Raw genomic sequence first — 21334 nt, 5'->3', positions numbered from 1 at the left:
GGAATAGGACTCAACTGCACTGAACTTCTATGAAGTTTAAGGAAGAAAAGAAATGGAAAGGCCCAAACAAAATTGTTACCAGCTAAATTCAAATGTGGTGGCCCCTTAGAGACTAACAAGTTTTTGAGGGTATAATCTTTCTAAATTCAATGCTCCCTATGTCAGATACTAAGTTTGACTTGCAAAAACTTCTACCCATAAATCTTCCCTTGGGCATAGAGCTGAGCCGGAAGACTTCCAGGTTTTAAAAGTCTTTGATATGACTGTGGTGAAGAATCTCAGGAAGTATGAAAAAGGTTCCACTTTGTTGACATGCCCAAGTTTTTCTGATGTAACAAACTATGGTTAAATCAGAGATTGTTTGTGAAACTGAAGAGAAGCTTCTGCATACATTCTTGTGTTATTCTTATTAGCCTATATGGTTTTGTGACTAAACTGGTAGGTTCAGAAATAATAAAAAAGAGGCTCATATTCCTGCTCACCAAAGTTTTATTCTTGGTATAAAGCTTTTCATATCCATTACCCTACGGGACCCAGTCTTTACCCCTTATGTCCCGAGATCGAGCCTCTCTCTGCGTTAAGTTCGTGAGGCCAACTTACTGGTGATCCCCTGGCCCCTCAATGATACGGGCTGCTTTCCTCCACCACGGGCCAGAGCCTTTATTGCTGCTCTGGCCCCTGCCTGGTGGAGCAGCTCTCCCACGCCAGCTGTTAGGGGGCCCTCTCTTGGATCTTGTTGAATTCAGTAGGAGCCTGCAGAGAACAGAGGATTGTTCCACTGGGACACTTTGGGGAAGTCTAGCCCGTTGATAGGGGGGCCCCCTGCACCTCCTCCTCCTCCTATGATCTTATAACATCAAGCAGATCTTACCGCCCACGTCCCCTTTGGAAGTTTGGGGCTTGAGCGGAAGTTGGTGCCATCTTGTTTTAATGCTACACTATTGTACTACCCAGTAGTTTTAGCAGGGTTGGGTTTATTTTTATTAGAATTACATATTTAATTTATATTTACTGAATTTTAACCCCTATTATTGTGCTCTATTATATATATTGTTCACGCCCTGAGCGCTTAGAGGAGGGAGGCAGTTTATACCAACTTAAATAAATGAAAATAAATAAAATATGCACCTTACATAAAGGTTATACCAAGAATAAAACTTTGCTAGTCTTAAAGATGCCACTAGACTCAAACTTTTTTTTCTGCTGCTTCAGACCAACAGGGCTACCCACCTGAATCTATATTCCTCCTCAGACAGAGTGCTTAGTAGATGGCTCTGTTCTGATAATCTTAATGAGCGGCTTAGATGTTGTCATAATCTCCTTGTGGCGAGGAAAGGATAATAGTGAACCAAATAAATACAAACAAATAAATCTCATTCAGAAAATATTTAATTTTCTACTACATCAACAAAATCTCTAATTATACAAAAAAATTTAAGGATCAGCATAGTTTCTACTATGCATTCTAGGTGCAAATGTAGTTGTTCTGCTCACAGAATCTCAAATCTGATGCTAAACAACCAGGCCATTTGGATGACCAGAAAAACACGGTTGTGCTCAGAGATTTTTAAATGCTCCCATGACAAAAAGAGCAAAGAGGTAAAGGTGAGAAAATGGAATGCCACGTGAAATCAACAACTGGCCTTTGCTTTACAACTCTGTGTTAGCCTCCAACAAAAACTAGCTGCTGGCAAGTATGAAATCAAGCATCTGACTTCAAATGCAAAAGAATTTGGAAGGGCCTGCCCCCATGACTCAGAGCTTTCCAGCTGAAATAATGTTTCCCAGCTGGCCAGCAATTTTGGGAAAGCAGCATCATTTTACCTCTGCTTTGGAGACATGTCAGGGACAAAAGCTAACATCTTAAATGACAGAGTTCTAATTTGAATAGAATTTCAATCTCTCTAAGGGGAAACTGCAACCTCCAAACTACATTGAATGAGAAGAACTGAATCCAAAGGCCTGAAGCTGACTCTGTTAAGATAAATTAAACAAGGTCAGACAGATTTGTGCAAGGTCCCTGAGTCACTGGATTGATTCCCTTGGTGCATTTTTGTACATTCATGTCTACACTTGTGTACAAGGGAGTATACATTTTTATGTGCACAAGCATACAATGGAAATCAGCTTTATAACCCGTACAGCAGAAATATTCTTCCAGGTGTGATGCTGTGCAGTTTTTCTACATCCAAATTTTATTGATTGTTCCCCCAAGCCCCAGTTGCTGCTGGGTCACAACGGGGGTCATCGTCTGGGTAGAATACAGGAACAGAGTTCTTGTAGTAGTACTGAAGACGGAAGAGAAGTTTTTTCACAATGCCAGGATATTGTTCTGACAAATCATTTCTTTCCTCAGCATCATTAACAACATCAAACAGCCAAAGTTTCTTTGCTGGTGGATCAGAGGATAGTGTCTTTGACTCATTAAATAATAGTGGGGCTGGAATCCACTCACTACAGCCTGTAAACAGAGGCAGTGCAGATCAGAGGTTAGCTGGGGAAACCTTAGCTTCATAATTTGTTTAAAGCATGTTCATTGATCCAGCTTGTGGAATTTCATAGACCTGGAACTGAAGCTGCCACCTAGAAGTTTGCTGTTGAGATTGGGGGAGGGGGGAGGTGTTTTAACTACTAAGGGTCGATTCGAAGTTGGGAATTTCTTTAATGGTTTCTTGGGAGGCAATTGTGGTTGTCACTTTCTCTGACTGTAATGACATCACTCAATAATAAAATTGACCTTGAAACAAACGTTTGTTTTGTGCAGGGAGAATGTAAAAGTGGAAGTTGGGACCCAAGACTGCTAATAACAAATGTTACACAAAAATAATCTATTAAAATAATTGAAACCATACCTCCACCTACAACCTTCAAACTTTGTCAACCGCCTTACTCTCTCTTCAATAAGCAACTCCTACTGTTTATGGCTTGTTCTAGAAGTCCCTAAGGCCGTAATTGGTGGCGAATGCTTTGGTACTAAAGTGTTGTTATGGACTACAATTCCCAATCAGCCCCAGCACTTGGCCAATTGGCCACCATGCTGGCAGAGAACTGATGAAATGATAAGGTATGATCCATAACATCTGGAGTGCTAAAGGTTCACCACCACTGCCCTACGGATAGGGGCATGCCTTGCACTTTCCATGTGACTGTTCCATAGCAGGCCGAAAGACCACACTTTTTAGAGTGAGGGGATTGCTGAAGGACTTGTGCAGTGTAATTTCCACACCAGTTCATATAGGGAGAAATTATTCTCCAAATATGTGGCTCTCAGGTAATGAAGGGTTTAGAAACAAATAGCCAGAAAAGAAATTTCAGGACTGGCGTAATGACATATAATGTAACAATCATTCAAAGATAAACAGAGGAACCATGTGATAAGATTCAAGATGGAGCACTGGTCAGCAGTAAATTTACTTGCAGTTGTAGCAACTGGAAGATTGAACAGGGGAACTAGTTACTGGCAAGTATCCTTTCTTTTAGCCATCCTATTATGCTGTTTCAAAAAGCAAGTTCAAAATGGACAGTGAATCTGGACAAAAGCTGTGTAGGATACTGTGGAAAGTTAGTACCACATGATAACACCCCCCCCCCCGAACAGCTGCATATTGTACCAGCTGTCTATAGTATGTTGAAATACATAACACGGGAAAAATCATCATGCCGTACTGTTAAGGCCTATTGGAGGAAAACGTACAGCCCAATGGGGGCGGGGGCAGCTTTAGGGAGCAGCGAAGAACCCATTATGGAGTCTTTGCCCATTCTGCTGGCATAAGGGGCATTCCCGCTGGTGAAGAGGACAAAGATGCAAGCATCTGGGCATCCCGCAGCTCCGCAGCAGCGAAACCTGAAAGTGGAGCTGCACAGGTCTCTAAGTGGATGCTGGGGTGGGGGTGGGGAGTTGCAAGATGTGGGTCAGGCCATTCCCAGTGGTGGAGCTGACTTTAGTAAACGTCCATCTGGTCTTCATAGCTGGGAATGCCGCAGCCCAGGGCTCAGACTTACACCACTCAAAAGGGTGGTGAAACTCCATGTAGCCCTATGGAAGGTTTTCAAGGCAGCCAAGGATTTTTTTCCCTTTTTGCTGCCTTTGCAGCCTGGCTGTTGCAGCTCTGTGAATTGGGCTGCCCAATCACCTTGTCCAGACAATTAACTCTTTAAGTTAACATGATTTTCTAGGGCCTAACAAAGGCAGTATACTTGATGGAATGGATTATAAGTATAAAATTGAAGTCCCACATTTCATGGTGGCAGGAAACCCACAGAAAATTACCTGGATTGCCTGTTAATAGTTTCCATTTTCCATATCGAATTGCAGCATGTATGGAAGTATTGAAAATTGAATCTTCCCATGAAAAATAATTACTTTGCGGTGCTGAACTTTTTCTGATACTTGCACCTAAGACACAACAGAAAATTAGAATTATAACTACTAGTATCCATTATTTGATAATACTTGGTAGAAACATACCTTTTTCTTTTTATGATAAAGTGCTGAAAAAATGGTTCTGAACATTTGCTGCAAAGGCCACTTGTGGTCATTGCTGACTGGCTAGCTCCTGTGCTGTCATCCTCACGCCTACCCTGCCAGTCCTCAGAGCAGCTTGACAACTATTTTAAGGACTTTTTGTTTTGTTTTTAAATGCTATGAATTAGCGAAATGTAGCATATAAAAAAAATTAAAGGGAAGAAAGCCTGCTTGAAGAATGAAGAAAGACCAAAGCAGATTGATGACTCACAATGGAATCCACAAGGGGGTAGGGGGTAGGCTAAAAGTGCCATGGAAGCTTTGTGACGCTGGTACTAGTGCAAATGTCACTTGCGCTGGTGCACATGGCATTAACACCTGTGCAGGGGCACATACGCCAGTGCCAAAGAATGCAAAACAGGGGTGTAAAACAGTGGAACTAGTGCTGCCATGGTGGCGGTACAGCCTTGGTGCAGGAGTTTGCACGGATGCCAAAAGGGGGCCAGTGGGGCTCCATGAGGCCTTTCAGCTGAGAAATGCCTATTTTTGCCTGCACAAAGTTACACTTATAAAAACTGTGGCACAGCTCATAGGGCTCCATTATGGTCATGTCCAAAGCTCCCCGCAATCAGTGCAGTCCTGCCTCCAAGGTGACATAGTGCTCATGATAAGAACATAAGAACAAGCCAGCTGGATCAGACCAAAGTCCATCTAGTCCAGCTCTCTGCTACTCGCAGTGGCCCACCAGGTGCCTTTGGGAGCTCACATGTAGGATGTGAACGCAATGGCTGTTGCTCCCGACCTGTTCTGCGGCTGTTGCTCCCGATCACCTGGTCTGTTAAGGCATTTGCAATCTCAGATCAAGGAGGATCAAGATTGGTAGCCATAGATCGACTTCTCCTCCATCAATCTGTCCAAGCCCCTTTTAAAGCTATCCAGGTTAGTGGCCATCACCACCTCCTGTGGCAGCATATTCCAAACACCAATCACACGTTGCGTGAAGAAGTGTTTCTTTTTATTAGTCCTAATTCTTCCCCAGCATTTTCAATGAATGCACCTGGCTCTAGTATTGTCAGAAAGAGAGAAAAATTTCTCCTCGCCAACATTTTCTACCCCATGCATGAAATTTTGTAGAGCTTCAATCATATTCCCCTCAGCCATGCCTCCTCTCCAAACTAAAGAGTCCCCAAAACGCTGCAGCCTTACTCTCCTCATAGGAAAGGTGCTCCAGTCCCTCAAAATCATCCTTGTTGCCCTTCTCTGCACTTTTTCTATCTCCTCCAATATCCTTTTTGAGATCACGGTGACCAGAACTGGACACAGTACTCCCGAAGAATCTTGATCAGCACCACTGCTTTATATAAGGGCATGAGCCAATCTTTGCAGTTTTATCCTCGAATTCCTTTCCTAATGATCCCCAGCATAGAGTTGCCTTTTACAGCTTTACCATGCATTGAGTTGACATTCCCATGGAACTATCCCAACTTCAAGGCAGCCTATAAATCCCTTTCCTGGTCTGTGACTGATAGCACTGACCCCTGTAAGGCGATGTTATGTGAAGTTTGGGTTTTGCCCCTTTGTTGCATCACTTTACATTTTGCTACATTGAACTGCATTGCCATTTCTGAGCCCACTCACCTAATTTATCAAAGGTCCGGCTTGGAGCTCTTACCGCTTAATCCTCTGTGGTTCCTCACCACCCCTACATAATTTGGTATCATCTGCAAACTTGGCCACTGCGCTACCCACCCTGCTTCCAGGTCATTTGTGAATAGGTTAAAGAGCACTGGTCCCAAAGCGGATCCTTGGGGGACACCACTCCCGACATCTCTCTCCATTGTGAGAACTTCCCATTTACACCCACTCTTTGTTTCCTGTTTCTCCAACCCAGTTTTAATCCATAGGGGGACTTCCCCTCTTATTCCTTCATTGCTGGAGTTTTTCTCAACTGTCTCTGGTGAGGAACTTTGTCAAAAGCCTTGCTTTTGGAAATCAGAGTAGAACCAATGTCCACCGGTTTACCCCTGTCCACATGCCTGTTTACACCCTCAAAGAACTCTAGAAAGTTTGTAAGACAGGATTTGCCTCTGCAAAAGCCATGCTGACTCTTTCTCAGCAGGTCTTGCTTTTCTACATGTTTATAGTGCATCTTTAATGATAGATTCTACTAATTTTTCTGGGAACAGATGTCAAACTGACTGGCCTGTAATTTCCAGGGTCCCCCCTAAGATCCTTTCTCTTAAAGATTGGTGTGACATTGGCCATCTTCCAGTCTTCAGGGATGGAGCCTGATTTCAGGGATAAGTTGCATATAAAAGTGAGTAGAGTCCAACAATTTCATGCTTGAAGCTCTTTAAGAACTCTTGGGTGAATGCAATCTGGGCCAGGGGATTTGGTAACATTTAGTTTATCAATGGCTGCGGAACTTCTTCCTTGTCTACCACTATCTTAGCTAGTTCCTCGGATTCGCCTCCTAAGAAGCAGTTTCAGGTGCAGGAATGTTCCTCACCTCCTCTTGGGTGAGAGACAGATGCAAGGTGTTCATTCAGCTTCTCTGCAATCTCCCTGCCATCTTTTAGCACTGCCTTTGTTTCGCTTTGTTTGTTATCTACTTGGACCTACCCGCTTCCCTTGCTGGCTTCCTGCTTTTTTGATGTACTTGAAGAACTGTTTGTTGCTGGATGTGTGATGTTACATGGCCATGCAAAGTTCCTTTCATAATCCTTTTTTTGCCTCCCTTACGGCTAATCTTGCTTCTCCTTTGCCACCATTTGTGTTCCCTCTCATATTCTTCATATCAGTCAAACTGGACTTCCATTTTCTAAAAGACATTTTCTTTTTTCTGATAATTTCCTCAACCTCTCTTATTGTTTAACCATGGTGGCTTTCTTTTGGACTGGGTGCTGCCTTTTCTCAACCTGTGGGAACACATTCCAGCTGAGCTTTTATTACTGTGTGTTTTAAATAACCTCCAAGCATCCTGGACAGTTTTGACTCTCTTGATTTTCCCCTTTCAGCTTCCCTCGCGCACTATCCCCCCTCATCTTTGAGAAATTTCCCTTTCTGAAGGCAAATGTAACTACATTAGTATTTGCCACTTGTTCGCATGCTGAGATACTGAATCTGATTCAGCATTGTGGTCAGCTGTTCCCTACTCGGCTCAACAACGCACTGACTTCCTGCACCAGGTCCTACTAGGTCCCACATAGAATTAGATCTAGGATCACCTCTCCCCTGGGTTGGTTCCACAACCATCTCTGCTCCTAAGCCCGCGGTCATCATTTAGCATATCCAGGGAATGCTCTCTCCTTACTATGACCTTGAGACATGCATTTTTCCAGTTTATATGGGGATAGTTAAAATCACCCATTACCACTACATTTTTTTGTTTTTGTTGGCCTCTCTAATTTCTTTTTTTCCATCTCAGAGATCCTCTCTTGTGCACTTTACAGGGTCTGGGGACGATAATATATTCCTAATATTAAACTGTCCTTCACACCTGAGTATTATTGGATATCCACAGTGATTCTGTAGGGGAACCAAGTAGCTCCCCTTTGCATTGTCTATTTTATGTGATACTATGCTCTCTTTGATGTAAAGGGCAACTCCACCCCCAATGCAATCCCTGTCCTATCCTTTCCTATAGAGCCTGTGAAGCCTGGTATAACAGCATCCCACTGGTTCTCCTTTCATTCCACCATGTCTCTGTAATGCCCACTATATCAAAAGTCCTCCTTCAAAACTCTGTACTCTAGCTCCCCATTTTAGAGGTCGAATGCTTCTACTATTACCATAGAGACACCTGTATACCCTGTCTCTGTCCTTAACCTGGGATTTATGTGTTTACAATTCTCAAGTCTTTTGCACTGACACTATCCCTTGTCACATGCACATTGCTTTATGTTCCTCGCAACGTATGTGGTTGATTTAGAAAAGACCTCCCTCTCTGTCTGCATCCCCATAGATACTGTATTCCGAGACGAGAAGTCACCTCAGCTCCTGTCGGCTTTCCCCCAGTGATCAGTTTAAAAGCTGTTCTGCCACCTTTTGTTAATGTTGAAGCGCCAGCTTAGCCTGGTTCCTCTTTGGTTAAGATTGAAGCCTCGATCCCACGTTTGTACAGGCCTGCCTTGTCCCAAAAGGTTCCCCAGTTCCTGACAAATCTGAAACCTCTCTGCCTTACACCACCTTCTCATCCACGCATTGAGACCCTGTATCTCCTCGCTTACCTGGTTTCTCGCCCTGCGCGTACAGGAACGGGTAGCATTTCTGGAGTAATGCCACCTTGGAAGTCCTGGACTTCAACCTTGTTTCCTAGCAGCCTAAATTTAGCTTCCAGAACCTCCTCCCCGGCTACATTTCCCAATGTCGTTGGTGCCCAATATGGACCACAACTGCTGACTCCCACCCCAGCACTGTCTAAAAGCCTATCTAGACGGCGTGACATCCGGCAACCTTTCTCGCACCAGGCAGGCAAGTCACCATGTCAGGTCATCCATGCTCTCTCACAAACCCAACTCTCTAAATTTCTAATGATCGAATCACCCACTACGAAGGAGCCCCCCTTTACCTCCCCGAGGGGTATCCTCAGTGCGAGAGGATAGCTGATCACCAGTTAAGGAAGGGATCCCATCTAAGGGAGCATCTTCCCCCACCTCGGACTGGCACCCTCCGTCCCCAAGACCTTCATTCTCCATGACATCTGAAGAGATGTCACCTTGGGAGTGGGACCCGGCTGTTAAGTCCCTGAAAGCCTCGTCTGTCACCCTCTCTGCCTCTTTCAGCTTCTCCAGGTCTGCCACCGTGGCTTCAAGAGAACGCACACGTTCCTTGAGCGCCAGGAGCTCATTGCAGCGAGGGCACATCCACGACTTCTGTCCTAGTGGCAGATAGTCATACATGTGACACTCAGTGCAAAACACTGGAAAGCCCCCCTCCCCCTGCTGGCTTTCTGCCTTCATATCTGATTTGTTTAGATATTTAAATATTAAGCTTTTAGTCAGTGCCCCCCTGGAGCTATCTGCACGTACTATCTGTCAAATATGTCCTTATTAATTTAAAAAACAAAAAAATTAAATTAAAACCCCTGTTAAAATACACTGTTTTAAAAGCTGTGGCTTTGAGAAAAGCCCTCCAAAATGAACACCAGCAGGTCACTCTGCTCTTCCTGGCCAAGTCTTCTTCCCACTGCTGATGCCAACTGGCGTCCTGGCCAATGGTGACCTCCCAGTTGCTGGCCAAATCCCTCTCCAGAAACCAATGGGATGAACCCTGGACCCTTTAAAAATCCCAGCCAGAACCTGACAAATCCCATAAGATAGGACATGCAACATGGGATGCTGCCCATCAGTTCCTATAGAGAGTGAAAGGGGTGGCACTCTTGATGGTGGCAAGAGCACAGGAAGAGCTCCTTGCACTTGGAACATGAACCCATCCAGGAGGAGAGGAAGGCGATACACTCTGTTGCTGAGTTCTACCACCATTTCATGTACAACAGCTTCAAAGCAGGACCGAATGAAGTGGGCACACAGGTAAGGTGGGAAATGCATCCCTGGCACCAGCTTCCCAGCCTCACCTCCCTCTCCCTGGGTTGGCAACTCTAGTGGGTAAGGCAGCTTCTGTGCCTATCACAGCCAGGCAGCACCAATAGCTCTGAAACCTTCAAGTTGCATGTGACCCCTGTTGCCACCAACAAGGGATTATGTGGTCAGAAGGGGGGAATGGGGTAAATCTGCTGCTGTTTCCCAGCCCCTTTAGCCATGCACCATTGCTTTTGGTAGTGGTGCAAGGGCATTGGGGTGAACAAGAGCACCCCACAGTCACAGGACAACCATCAGACTTTCTGTTGCAGAGAACAGCGCCTCTTGTGAGAGGATGCCAAGCAAGACCCATCAATGGCTGTTGGCATTTGCTGCAGCATTATGCAGGAGTTGAAGGGACCAACATCCCAGCAGCAAAGCAACAGACCCAACCCCCAAAGGCAAGTGACTGAACTGGTTGGACATCTCAGATGATCTGGCATGTGCCCATTGGGGAACTCCCATCCTCCCGCTGTATGGGTTCCTTCCCATAGACTGCTGCAAGAAGCAATCCTAATGGTGCAGCGCTGGATGCAGTCATCAACCCTTTGCTCCAATCACAGGCTCAACCAACCATCTGTCTGAATGGGTGCGGCCCATCAAACCTCTCCTCCCATTGGAAACTAATCAACCTGGGACCCCCTGCAGATGTCAACAGAAATGCAAGCTCCCAGGAGACATGGAAGTGGCTAAAGATGCTCCAATGCCAGTTCCCTCCCTTCAAATAAAGTTGACTTGTATGTACCAACAATATGTCAGCATCTTTTTAAGGAATGGATGGAGGATGGGTGGAGTGGTTGGGGACAGAAATCTAGAAGGCCACCCCCATCTGTAGGCACTGGGGGACTGTCTATCAGGGTCAAACCCCCCCCCACAGCTGCAACAGAGCCTGGATACTCCCCTGGTGCCTTGGCCCCGCCCCTGGCCAGGCAGTGGTCATCATATCCCTGGATGCACTCACCCAAGGGGATGAGGGCCACTCCACCCAAGAGTTGGTCATAAAGAAGCTCAGTTATTTCTGAGCTTGGAATTGGGACGCCCAGGCAACTGAGCCCGAAGGTCTTCACAGCCATGGGGAAGGGCCTTCCTCAGAAGCTCACTTCCTTCAGGTTTTTCTGACCAGTGCTGCTGCCCCATGGCTTTGCAACAAGAGTATAGCCTGGTTCTTCTGCAGTTGGTCTGCAGATAAGGCAGAACCAGAACATTCATTGTTGGTTTGTATACCAAACTCTTGGGTGACCTGGCACCTGGTTCCCTCATCAGGGCCCACAGTCTCTGGTTAAAGACAGACACCACATTGACCACAGATAGAGTTGTCCCGGGGGGGGGAGGGGAGGAGCTGGGAACCCTGTGGGAGCGCACTCCTGCGCTATGGGCCCTTTTCTGTGCAGTTGCTTTTTTTCCTTTTCTTTTTTGCGCCGTTTCAGATCTTGCTACGACACAGCTACCTGTTTAGGAGGCGGCTCAATTCCACAATTGCTGCACTGTTCTCTCCTATGGATTGTTCTCTCCTATGGATTGAGCTGCCTGTGTTTCAACTGACAGAATGTTCTTCACATAAACTACATGGTGACACCCATTTAACTATTTCACCTCATTCATAGGATGCAATACTATTCACATACTTGGGAGTAAGTCACGGTGAACCCAGTATCTTTATCTTTATCTTTATTAACCTTTAATAGGCATAAAGATGAACCCAGTAGTGAGACTTACTTCTTAATAAATATGCATACGACTGGGGCTTTACTGCTTTTACATGCCATTTATGTGGATGGATGTTCATTTTTTGGCTCTGATTCTGTATTAATCCCTATATAAACTGTAATCATACTAATATTGAATAAGATTTTGGGTGATTAACACACAGTCAAAATAATTTTAATTAAATCCACTTTAGGTGTTCTTCTGAATCATATACATTCAGCGCTTCACAAATACATCAGAAAGGCAAGTGGCAGGAGATATGTCGAAAATTCAATCCTTATAGGTCTATCTGGATGTTCAACAAAAGATACTGAAACTTTGTGTTCAAATATAGTTGTCTAAATACACACAAGAGCTTTTTAGCAAAATTATAAATGCCAGCTGTCTACTATTAAAATCAATTATATGTGCTGGATTGTGCATTAAGTATTGGGATGATTCCAAACTTCTATGGCTTGGATTCTATGAACGAGTTCCTTGCATGCTAGGTTCTCTCTGCCACGGAGCATGCTTCCTCTTCTGCTAAAAGTTCCATTTGTGCAAGATCAGTGGTTTTCAATAGGCCCTTGCCCAAACGGAAATTTTAGTGAACATCACCCTTTCTTCTTGCACTAGTAAGATAGCCAAAAAAGTGAACCACAATAGGACATAATTGCTTAAAGAAAAAGTCTAGTGGCACTTTAGAGGCATCAATTTTTTAACTGATGTATAAGGCTTAGTGAACTAGAGTCTCCATTACATGCTTAAATTCTATCTTCATTTGGAAGACTGCACACAATGGACAAAAGAAAATATAAGTAATCTATAATATTTGTATGGAAAGCTCAACTATATATAAATAATTACCTTCACCATTTATCACAGCAGTAACTCTAATCAATAATATGATGGCAAAAAACTGTCAGAAATATGACAGCAAATGTAACACCCATAGCAAATGATAGAACCTTGGTCTTAACAGAGACTATTACAAGTAATCCTGATAAATTCTAACAAATTCAGGCTGGGGTCTCCTTTGAAGGCCTTTTGTCAAATAATGGTGACTGGGCTCTTTCAGAGTTCCTAAATGCTTTGCTAAGGCAAGCCCTGAAGGTATTCTCTCTCAAATGCAGCAGTAGAACAGAATAAGGGCTTGTGTGTGTGTGGTGGTGCCCATCTTTGCTTTTCTGCTGGCAAAAGAGAAAGTACATATGGTGTTCAGCATTGTGTGAGGCCTGAGAAAAAGACAGAGCCTTTAATTTGGCACTGCCAATAATGTAAATATTATAGTGAACATATGTTTCCAGCCTTCCAGGCTGATGAGATGGATGCAACCTGGGCTAACCACAGCCCTAAGAATCTGCACACAAGCCACAGTTCCTACAGTTTCCATTAACCCATTCCTTTCCAAGGGATAGCTCAAAACTGACTGCTGCACTATTTAACATTTACACACCATTTTGGTTGGTTTCTTACTCTCAGTAATCCTTCAAAATGGTGTGTAAAATGGATCAAGTATTAGTATTCCACAGAGCAACTGGAGAGTTTAAGATTAGAGGAGTTCGCCTCAAGATGTACAGAATTTTATTAGCTTGGGAGTGAAGGCATTTATGAAGAGAAACACTTCTGATAAACATTGTGAGACTTGATATGCTTTCTTACAATGCTAACTTTCCCACACTGTTTAACAATTCATAAGAGTAAAATAAACCAGTTTATCCTACTCCTAACTTGCAGAATAAACGATGCTGTAGCTCCTTATGCTTTTTAACTTTCATTAAACTTTTTAAACAGATTTTTTAAAAAAGAAACCTCTTCTCTAGACCTTTTAGCAGGGGGAACAGGAATGAAAGCAGTGATTGCCAGACAAAAGCTGAAGCAGAAAATCATGAGGTAATACGCTACACATGGTATTTATTATTGGGGCCAGAAAAATTCAAATCTTTCATCATTTTGAGTACATTCCACATGACTTGTTTCAAATTGACTCAAAGTTTTGATTTTCAGTTTACAAAGCAAACATCACAGACAATAGGCTACAAATATAATTTATATTTTTAAATCTTTTAAGATTTCAGGACAGCCAATATCCATTTTCTCTAGAGGTACTGGGCAGACAGAAATGAAATACAAAACCACTCTCAACATATTATCTAGAAAACAATTACACTTAAACATAAAGCCTCTACCCTGACCTCCTGGTCCTCTCCCTGACTGAAATATTACCTCAGAACGAATAATTGTGCCTTTGTTCCTCTTTTCTCTTCTATCCACCCCACTCTGCTGTCTCACCAAGCCTTAGGAATACAAACCTCTTAAAGCAGGGGCTGGCCTGCTTTTTGAGACCATGGTCATCATGAGCACTGATGGCACTGTATAAGTAAGTAATACAATTTAATGCACTGCTAATTATATATTCTAATCCAGGATAATTAAAAGACTATGTTGCAAATGAAAAAAATGACTTCCAATAGAGATTTTAACTGCCTCAAGTGGAGCATCACTGGCAAAATCATAAAAAGAGTTGAGATATAAATAGGCGGTGTACATATTTGCGTGGGGGGGGGGGCAGCAAAACTAACAAAATACATTCATTCTTTAGCCTGTGATTAAAATGATTAGAGAGAAGAATGCTGCAAAAGGTTTTCCCCCTGTATGGCAAGTGATCAGAGAGTATATAGGTTTTTCTGCAGCATGGTATTTAGTGAAAGCCTAGCCACAAAAGTCAAGGCACGCTGTATTCCAGTGTATTTGTGGTCTACAATGCCATTGTAAGTGGGTCCTAGGGAGAAATTTTGGAGGAGACTGAAACCCTGTAAAACTACTACGTCATTTGGAAAGACAGCCATGCTCAGCCACTGATTTCACAATCCTTGTCCTATGAGCTTTCTCTCAGTAAGCAACATCTGCTGCTACCTTTCATTGACCATGAACAAAAACACGGTGATTACATGACAGTGACTGTCAGTGTATTACAGCCAAAACAAACAGGATGACTCCTCTGCAACAGCTACTTTTCTTGAGCTGTATTCTTCAGCCAGAGTGTAGTGGTTAAGAGTTTGGTGTAGGATTTGGAAGACCTAGGTTCAAATCCTGCTACATGAGCTCACTGGGTGACCTTGGGACAATCACACCCTCTCAGCCTAACCTACCTCACTGGATTGCTGTGAGGATAAAATGGAGGAGAAGAGCATGATATGAGGCGCTTTTGGTTTTCACTGGGGAGAAAAAGCAAAGCATAAATCAATTCATTAAATAAATACATCCTGTCATTCTCAAAGGCCTGCCACCCTGTTAGCCATAACACCTAAACAGGTGATTTCCCCCAGCCCATCATGGAATCATTTCACAAAGCCATTCTGATATCCTACAGGAATTAAAGTATGTGGGATGTGTGCCTGGACAATAAAGGCTTGCTGCTGCTGCCTGGACACAGTTGCAGGAAATCAATGCCATTTTTAAATTGTGGTGTCTGTGGTATCCCATATGTGGAAAACTGATAGACTATTCCATGCTGGTAGATAATATAAGAGACTAATTTGAAAAAAAAAGTGTATTAATATTGCTTTCAGCTATATTTCTTGCTTATACATCAAGCAATTTCAAATATGTTATGTTGACTATCTACCTTTAAACCACCCAATTTGATACCTCAAAATGTTCTGTACTTTCAGCACAAGAGAATGATATACATAATTATAATATACTTATATATAATTGTAAATGTAATCATATACACAGAGAGATACATAAACACACACATACAAATTAGAAACTCTGGCATTTATCTATTCTTAACTTCATCTATTACCAAACTGTTAATTCTCTTAGTTCAGCCAAATAATACTGAAGCTCTTATGGAAGTCCAGATAATGACAGTTCAGTGCAGCACAGTACAGTTCATACTTTTCTTCTAATTCATTAAACATGGCTGGACTATGCACACAGCCTTAAAGAATTTCATTTCTAATTAGTTAATAAAGAAAAAAGTGACACAATAGTTCCAAGCTGTAGAAAACGTTTTAGACTGAAGTAACTTTACAAAGACAGTCAGTGGCGGATTTTACACGGGCCAAATTCCCTGGTCAGCCTGGTAAAAACACTGGTTGGCGGGGGGTGGGGGGTGGGGAGCAAATGAAAAATGAGCGAAGCAAATGAAAAACAGCCGCGTCCAGCCAGTGCCGAGCGAATGGCACCAGGTGGACCACGCTGTTTTCCAGAGCGCCACTTAAAAAAATCCCTTACCTCCGTGTCCCTACGTAGCTCCGTCAGGATGAGGGGACACACCCCCTGCCCTCTGATTCCCGGGCCGTTGCCTGGGCCACAGGGGCGTGTGTGTCCCCTCATCCTGACAGAGCTACGTAGGGACATGGAGGTAAGTTTTTTTTTAAGTGGCGCACCTCATGCAGAGGCGTTGCCGCGGGCTGCAGCAGCTCCCAGTCCACCCACACACAAGTGTGCGAATGGCCCAAGGGCTACACCGGTGTGTTTTACACCAGTGTCCTGCCACTCCCTGAGCCCACGCAGAATCCACCAGTGTGGTGTAGAGGTTAAGACATTGGACTAGGAGTTGGGAAACCCAGATCTGAATCCGCACTCTGCCATGGAAACTTGTTGGGTGACCTTGGCCTAGTCACTTACAACCTAGTCAGCTTTTACCCAGGCAATTATTTTGGTGAGGGACCTCCAAGAAATATCAGGAGAGTGAAACAGAGGCAGGGACTGACAATTGTTTTTTGAATCTATCTTGCCTTAAAAACCCTTCAGGGTTGCCATAAGTCAGCTGTGACTTGACGGCACCCCCCCCCTTTTCCTTATGATTGTCAATGTGGTATGACAGCTGATCTTCCTTCCATTAAGAAATCTCAGTTTGCTAATGATGATGAAAAGGCAGCCAAGCACTGAGAGTCTCAAAACAAACTGGAGGAAGAACTGAGATGGGTTATGCTGTAGAATTTCTCAAGGATCTTGCAAAAAACTGCAAAGATTTAAAGAAATACTCTGAAGTTTTCACTGCCCAAGATGTGTCAGTGTTGAGATCCCAAAATTCCCTGAGTAGTTTTCTGCAAACCAAGAATGTAAGTACGTTAGTCAAGATGAAAGAAGAGGTGCTTCAAACCAGCACCAGAAGTTGCCTCACTTCCAGGCTTCCTGTAGATCTTTGCAGTGGATATGCATATATCACACTCTCAGACAGATTTGGAGTTTTTAAAAGAAATGTTTAAAAGCTCAAAGTATACATTTTGTTCTTTGTGTGTGGAAACATGACCAACTGTAGGTTTGAAAAGAAAAAAATATTGTTCCATCGACTAATTAAAAACATTGAAATACAGTACACATTTAAGCACCAACTAATGTAAACAAAATCTTGCACGTACAAATAGTACAAAAGAGGCCCATCTAGTTTGGACTGGTTTTCTTTTGAAAGGCTGCTTATCCTTATATATAATTGCATAGACCATAGGTGTCAAACTCAGGCTCTCCAGGTGTTCATGGACTACAATTCCCAGCAGCCCATGCCAGCAGGGCCAATTGGCCATGCCAGCAGGGGCTGCTGGGAATTGTAGTCCATGAACATCTGAAGGGCCTGAGTTTGACACCTATGGTTAAGGGATGGAATGTCCAACGATGAACCCCCAGCCAATGGGTGTGCAGGACTCACTATATTCCATCCTGTCTCTGCCCACCTTCCCCCAACTCAGGAGCCTTCCTCACCCCAAACTATACGGGCTGCTCTCCTGGAAGGAAGAAGGAAGGGGGGGATCCTGCACCTTCCCTCCCACTGTTCTTGAGCCCATTTTATTTTAATTTAAAATGGGCTTTAGTGCTAGTTAATATATAACAAGACAAACATTTCATAGAGGAGTCCACCATATCCCCAACACTGTAAACTCCATGCAAGGAAAGTAGTCTATGAAAACGTTGGAGTTTTCCTTTATATGGTCTATCACATCAAATGCCTATTGTACACCTAATGTGCCAACTCTATTAGACACAGACTGTACCCAATAACTCAAAGGCATAACGTCCTCGACCCAACAACATCACAATGGGCATCTTTGAATTACATGTTTTTTCAAGCATGTTCTCTAAATATTTATTACATGTCTCAGTTTTTTATTTGGGTCACCATAACCTTGGTATTTTAAGCTGTACACTCTGTACAGATAAGGAAGGAACATTACAACTAGGATTTTGTGGAAAGTGTCCTGTGCTGTGGTTCTGAGATGACACAAAGCCTAAGCAGCCCAGCTCTTTTTACACTTGCCATGCTTATGTAAAATGTTTAGAAATACTAAAATGAGAAATTTATTTCACATATTTATACCTCAATTTCCACAATGCCCAAGGAGGCTAGAGAACAATTGCTTTATATGCAACATACAAAGAAGAGGTGCTTGTTATTCAACACAGCTTGGGGGCACTCTTGTGTTTCGCTTCTCTATTTAACATGTTGGTGCACTTAACTTATTTATTTTACTTAAAACATGAACCGCCCATCTTTCTAACTTACAGAACTCAAGGTGGCTTACAATGCAAAGAGAACATAAAACATATAAAAGGCCATTAATTAAAGTTACAAATTAAAACTGCTATACCCTGTTCCACATACAGACCTAAGTAAAATTGTAACTCCATCCGCTATTTCCTCCTGTCTCCCCTCCACATACTCCATGCCCCCCACTTGTTTCAGCCTGGTCCAGACTAGACGGGTGGGATGGGTGGGGCAGGAGGAAATGGCAAATGAAGTTACAATTTTACTAAGGCCTTTATGCGGAATAAAGGAATAATAGGTAGAAAAACTAAATTAATTGAACACCTTCCTCAATAAAACTGTCTTCAGCTGCCTCCTATAGATTGAGACTGAGGGGGCCATGCGCATCTTCTGGGGAGAATATTCCATAATTGTGGCATGCAAGTTTCCTTTTTCTTTATCTTCAGCTGTTGCTCTTTTTCAGCTTAGCAAGTCTTGTGTTCTTTGGTAAGATTTTAGGATGCTTTGCTCTTTATTATGGATTATGTTAAAGACAGCTGAGTTCTTCAATATCAGTACTGTGCTTTTGTTATTAGACATCTAAGTTCTTCTTTTCTTCTTTTAGCCAATAACATTTTAAAACTATAACCTTTTGTATTAGTGGAAAACTTCATAAGATTGCACTTTTGAATGGAAACACACAAAGGTTGTTGTATTTATTAAGCTTAAAGATCCGTTCCCAAGACTGCACTAATCACAAATTACATTAACTCAAAGGGATGTCACTGTGTTGCACAACACTCCCCCGAAACTCCAAGGTAAAAACTACAGATATCAAGGAAATTCCTAGAGTGTCTTCTCTGTCTGCATGAGTACACCTTATGAAGCAATTGTACCGATTGACATGGCAGTGATTACATCATTCTATTTCTTTTGACATATTTGAAAAAACTACAATAGATAATTTGAAAGAAAATATTTTTAAAAGCACTTTAAGAAATGTGGGGTTGGATCTAACCAGATTGTCTAGTGGCGAAAACAAGGGAAGGGCTGCCTTCATTCACCCAAAAAGCTCTGCTGGGAGTCATGGGATCTGCTTGGACAAAATCCCTGTGGAGCAGGAGCTGTGATAAAGACAGGAATCATGCCAGATTCAGTAAAAAAAGATGGTTGGGTCCAACAGTAGATATAATTGCAAAATCACTCCAGTGTATTACAAACTTCTTTCAAATATTCATGACTCAAGGAATATAATCCACTAAAAAAAGCTTTAAAACCCTTACTGCCATGGCCATCTAGACTCTCATATGCGTATGCTGTCATAGAGATATCCTTAACAGAAACTGAGTTCTGTTGAAGCATTTAAAAACTAAAAGGAACGGATATTTTTTTTAAAAAACCCTGCTTGTAAAATAATTGCTTCCAGAATGTTTCCACTCATTAGTTCAAGATTTCAGTAGTGCTCTGCCAACAATGGTTTTCCTGTTCCAGTTACATCTGTACAAAAGGACAGAATATTCATTCCTTATTCCTTCACTCACAGTTGTCTGATACATTTCTTTAAAAGAGATTTTTATTAGACTCTTTAAGTATACTGCAACTGAGATGGTTCTGTCGCGCTATGAGACTACACCACTGCAACTGGGAAAATCAATCCTTTGAAAGGATTCCCATAGAAAAAATGCCTACGGGCACGAACAACCTATCAAACAGAAAGCTTCTAGTTTCTTTCTGGGGCGTTAATTTTCCAAGCCCAGATTTTGCTAAATGGCTCATGTCTCCTGAAGGGGTATAGTTCTACAGAAGAACTGCAGCATAGACTCAGGTGCACATTTGAATCCTTACCTGTTGGGTTCTGTTCTCCCCAGCAACTTTGGAATTCTATCTATCACAGAGACACTAATAACATCCTGAAGAAGAGTTCTGAAGTGCAGAAAATTCCCATAGTCCTATACTTGCCAGTATGCAAATCGTGCTCACTGACTATCAAGAAAGAGAAACTGACCTAATTCCTGTTCTAGGAAAATTGGTGGAAAGTTTTATTGGGACAAGAGGTGCTCAGGAGACAGAAGAACAAGAATTGCTGAGCCAGAATCAGCACACCTTCTGCAATGGGGTGCTCAATTTTTTTTAAAGAAGTCAATAGGCATACTTCTAGCTGTGAGCTAGTATTTTTATTATTATTATTATTGTTATTATTATTATTATTATTATTATTATTATTATTATTATTATTATTATTATTATTATTATTGTTATTGTTATTGTTATTGTTATTGTTATTATTATTATTATTATTATTATTATTATTATTATTATTATTATTATTATTATTATTATTATTAATTAGATTTAATATACCGCCCTATCCCAACAGGGCTCAGGGCAGTGAACAGTATAAAACATCATAAAATAACAATTTAAAACTGTTACATTCTAAAACAGTAGCCCACAACCCCACATATAAACCCAAAAACAACCCCCCTCAAAGAAGAACAATGGGTCTCAGTGGTGTTAAAGACCCTTATAAGCAGAGGGGGACACGGGCACGGACATGGGCACCATCAGCGGCTGGACTCTCCGAAGGCCCGGTGGAACAATTCGGTTTTACAGGCCCTGCGGAATTTTCCAAGGTCCCGCAGGGCCCGGATAGCTGGTGGTAGAGTGTTCCACCAGGCCGGTGCCAGAGCCGTAAAGGCCCTGGTCCGAGTAGAGGCCAGCCGCCTCATTGAGGGGCCAGGGATCTCCAGTAAGTTGGCCTTAATTTTATCTACATCCCTGCTTTTCCTCTGAAGATGAGGGATACAGAGGACAAAAGTGAAAGAGAAATCTAGAAATGTTCAAAATATTAGAACATATCCAATAGCCACACTTAATTAAGTTATAGACATCATTGCCACAAAATATGATATTAGTTTAGATAGACTTTTTTTTGTGCTCATAAATATTCAGGGACGACTGTCTTATCAAGAATTCTAGTCATGATAGGTCAAAATGAAGCTTTCACTTTAATTTCCAGGTGGAGGAACCTGAAACAAAGGATGAGTGATCATTTTCATCCTGATCTTCCTGGTAGTGTCTGGTTTGGCACTGCAAGCAAAATACTGGAATAGCTGAAGCTTTGCTGTA

At 42.5% G+C, this 21334-nt stretch overlaps 1 protein-coding gene across 1 annotated transcript in view; it reads right to left on the bottom strand.

The window, feature by feature from the left end:
* Positions 1–1371: 1371 nt before the first annotated feature.
* ARSB (arylsulfatase B) overlaps positions 1372–21334 on the bottom strand; it is a 79138-nt gene continuing 59175 nt past the window's right edge. Inside the window, exons 7-8 of the mRNA XM_048503146.1 lie at positions 4271–4396; positions 1372–2461 (exon numbers count right to left, since the gene is read on the bottom strand). Of these exons, the coding sequence (XP_048359103.1) occupies positions 2196–2461; positions 4271–4396 (392 nt within the window). The 3' untranslated portion in view covers positions 1372–2195. The remainder of the gene's footprint in view (positions 2462–4270; positions 4397–21334) is intronic.

The sequence above is a fragment of the Sphaerodactylus townsendi genome, linkage group LG07, assembly GCF_021028975.2.
Source record: "Sphaerodactylus townsendi isolate TG3544 linkage group LG07, MPM_Stown_v2.3, whole genome shotgun sequence".
NCBI classification, from domain to species: Eukaryota; Metazoa; Chordata; class Lepidosauria; order Squamata; family Sphaerodactylidae; genus Sphaerodactylus; species Sphaerodactylus townsendi.
This window is presented reverse-complemented; position numbering and strand designations above follow the sequence as displayed.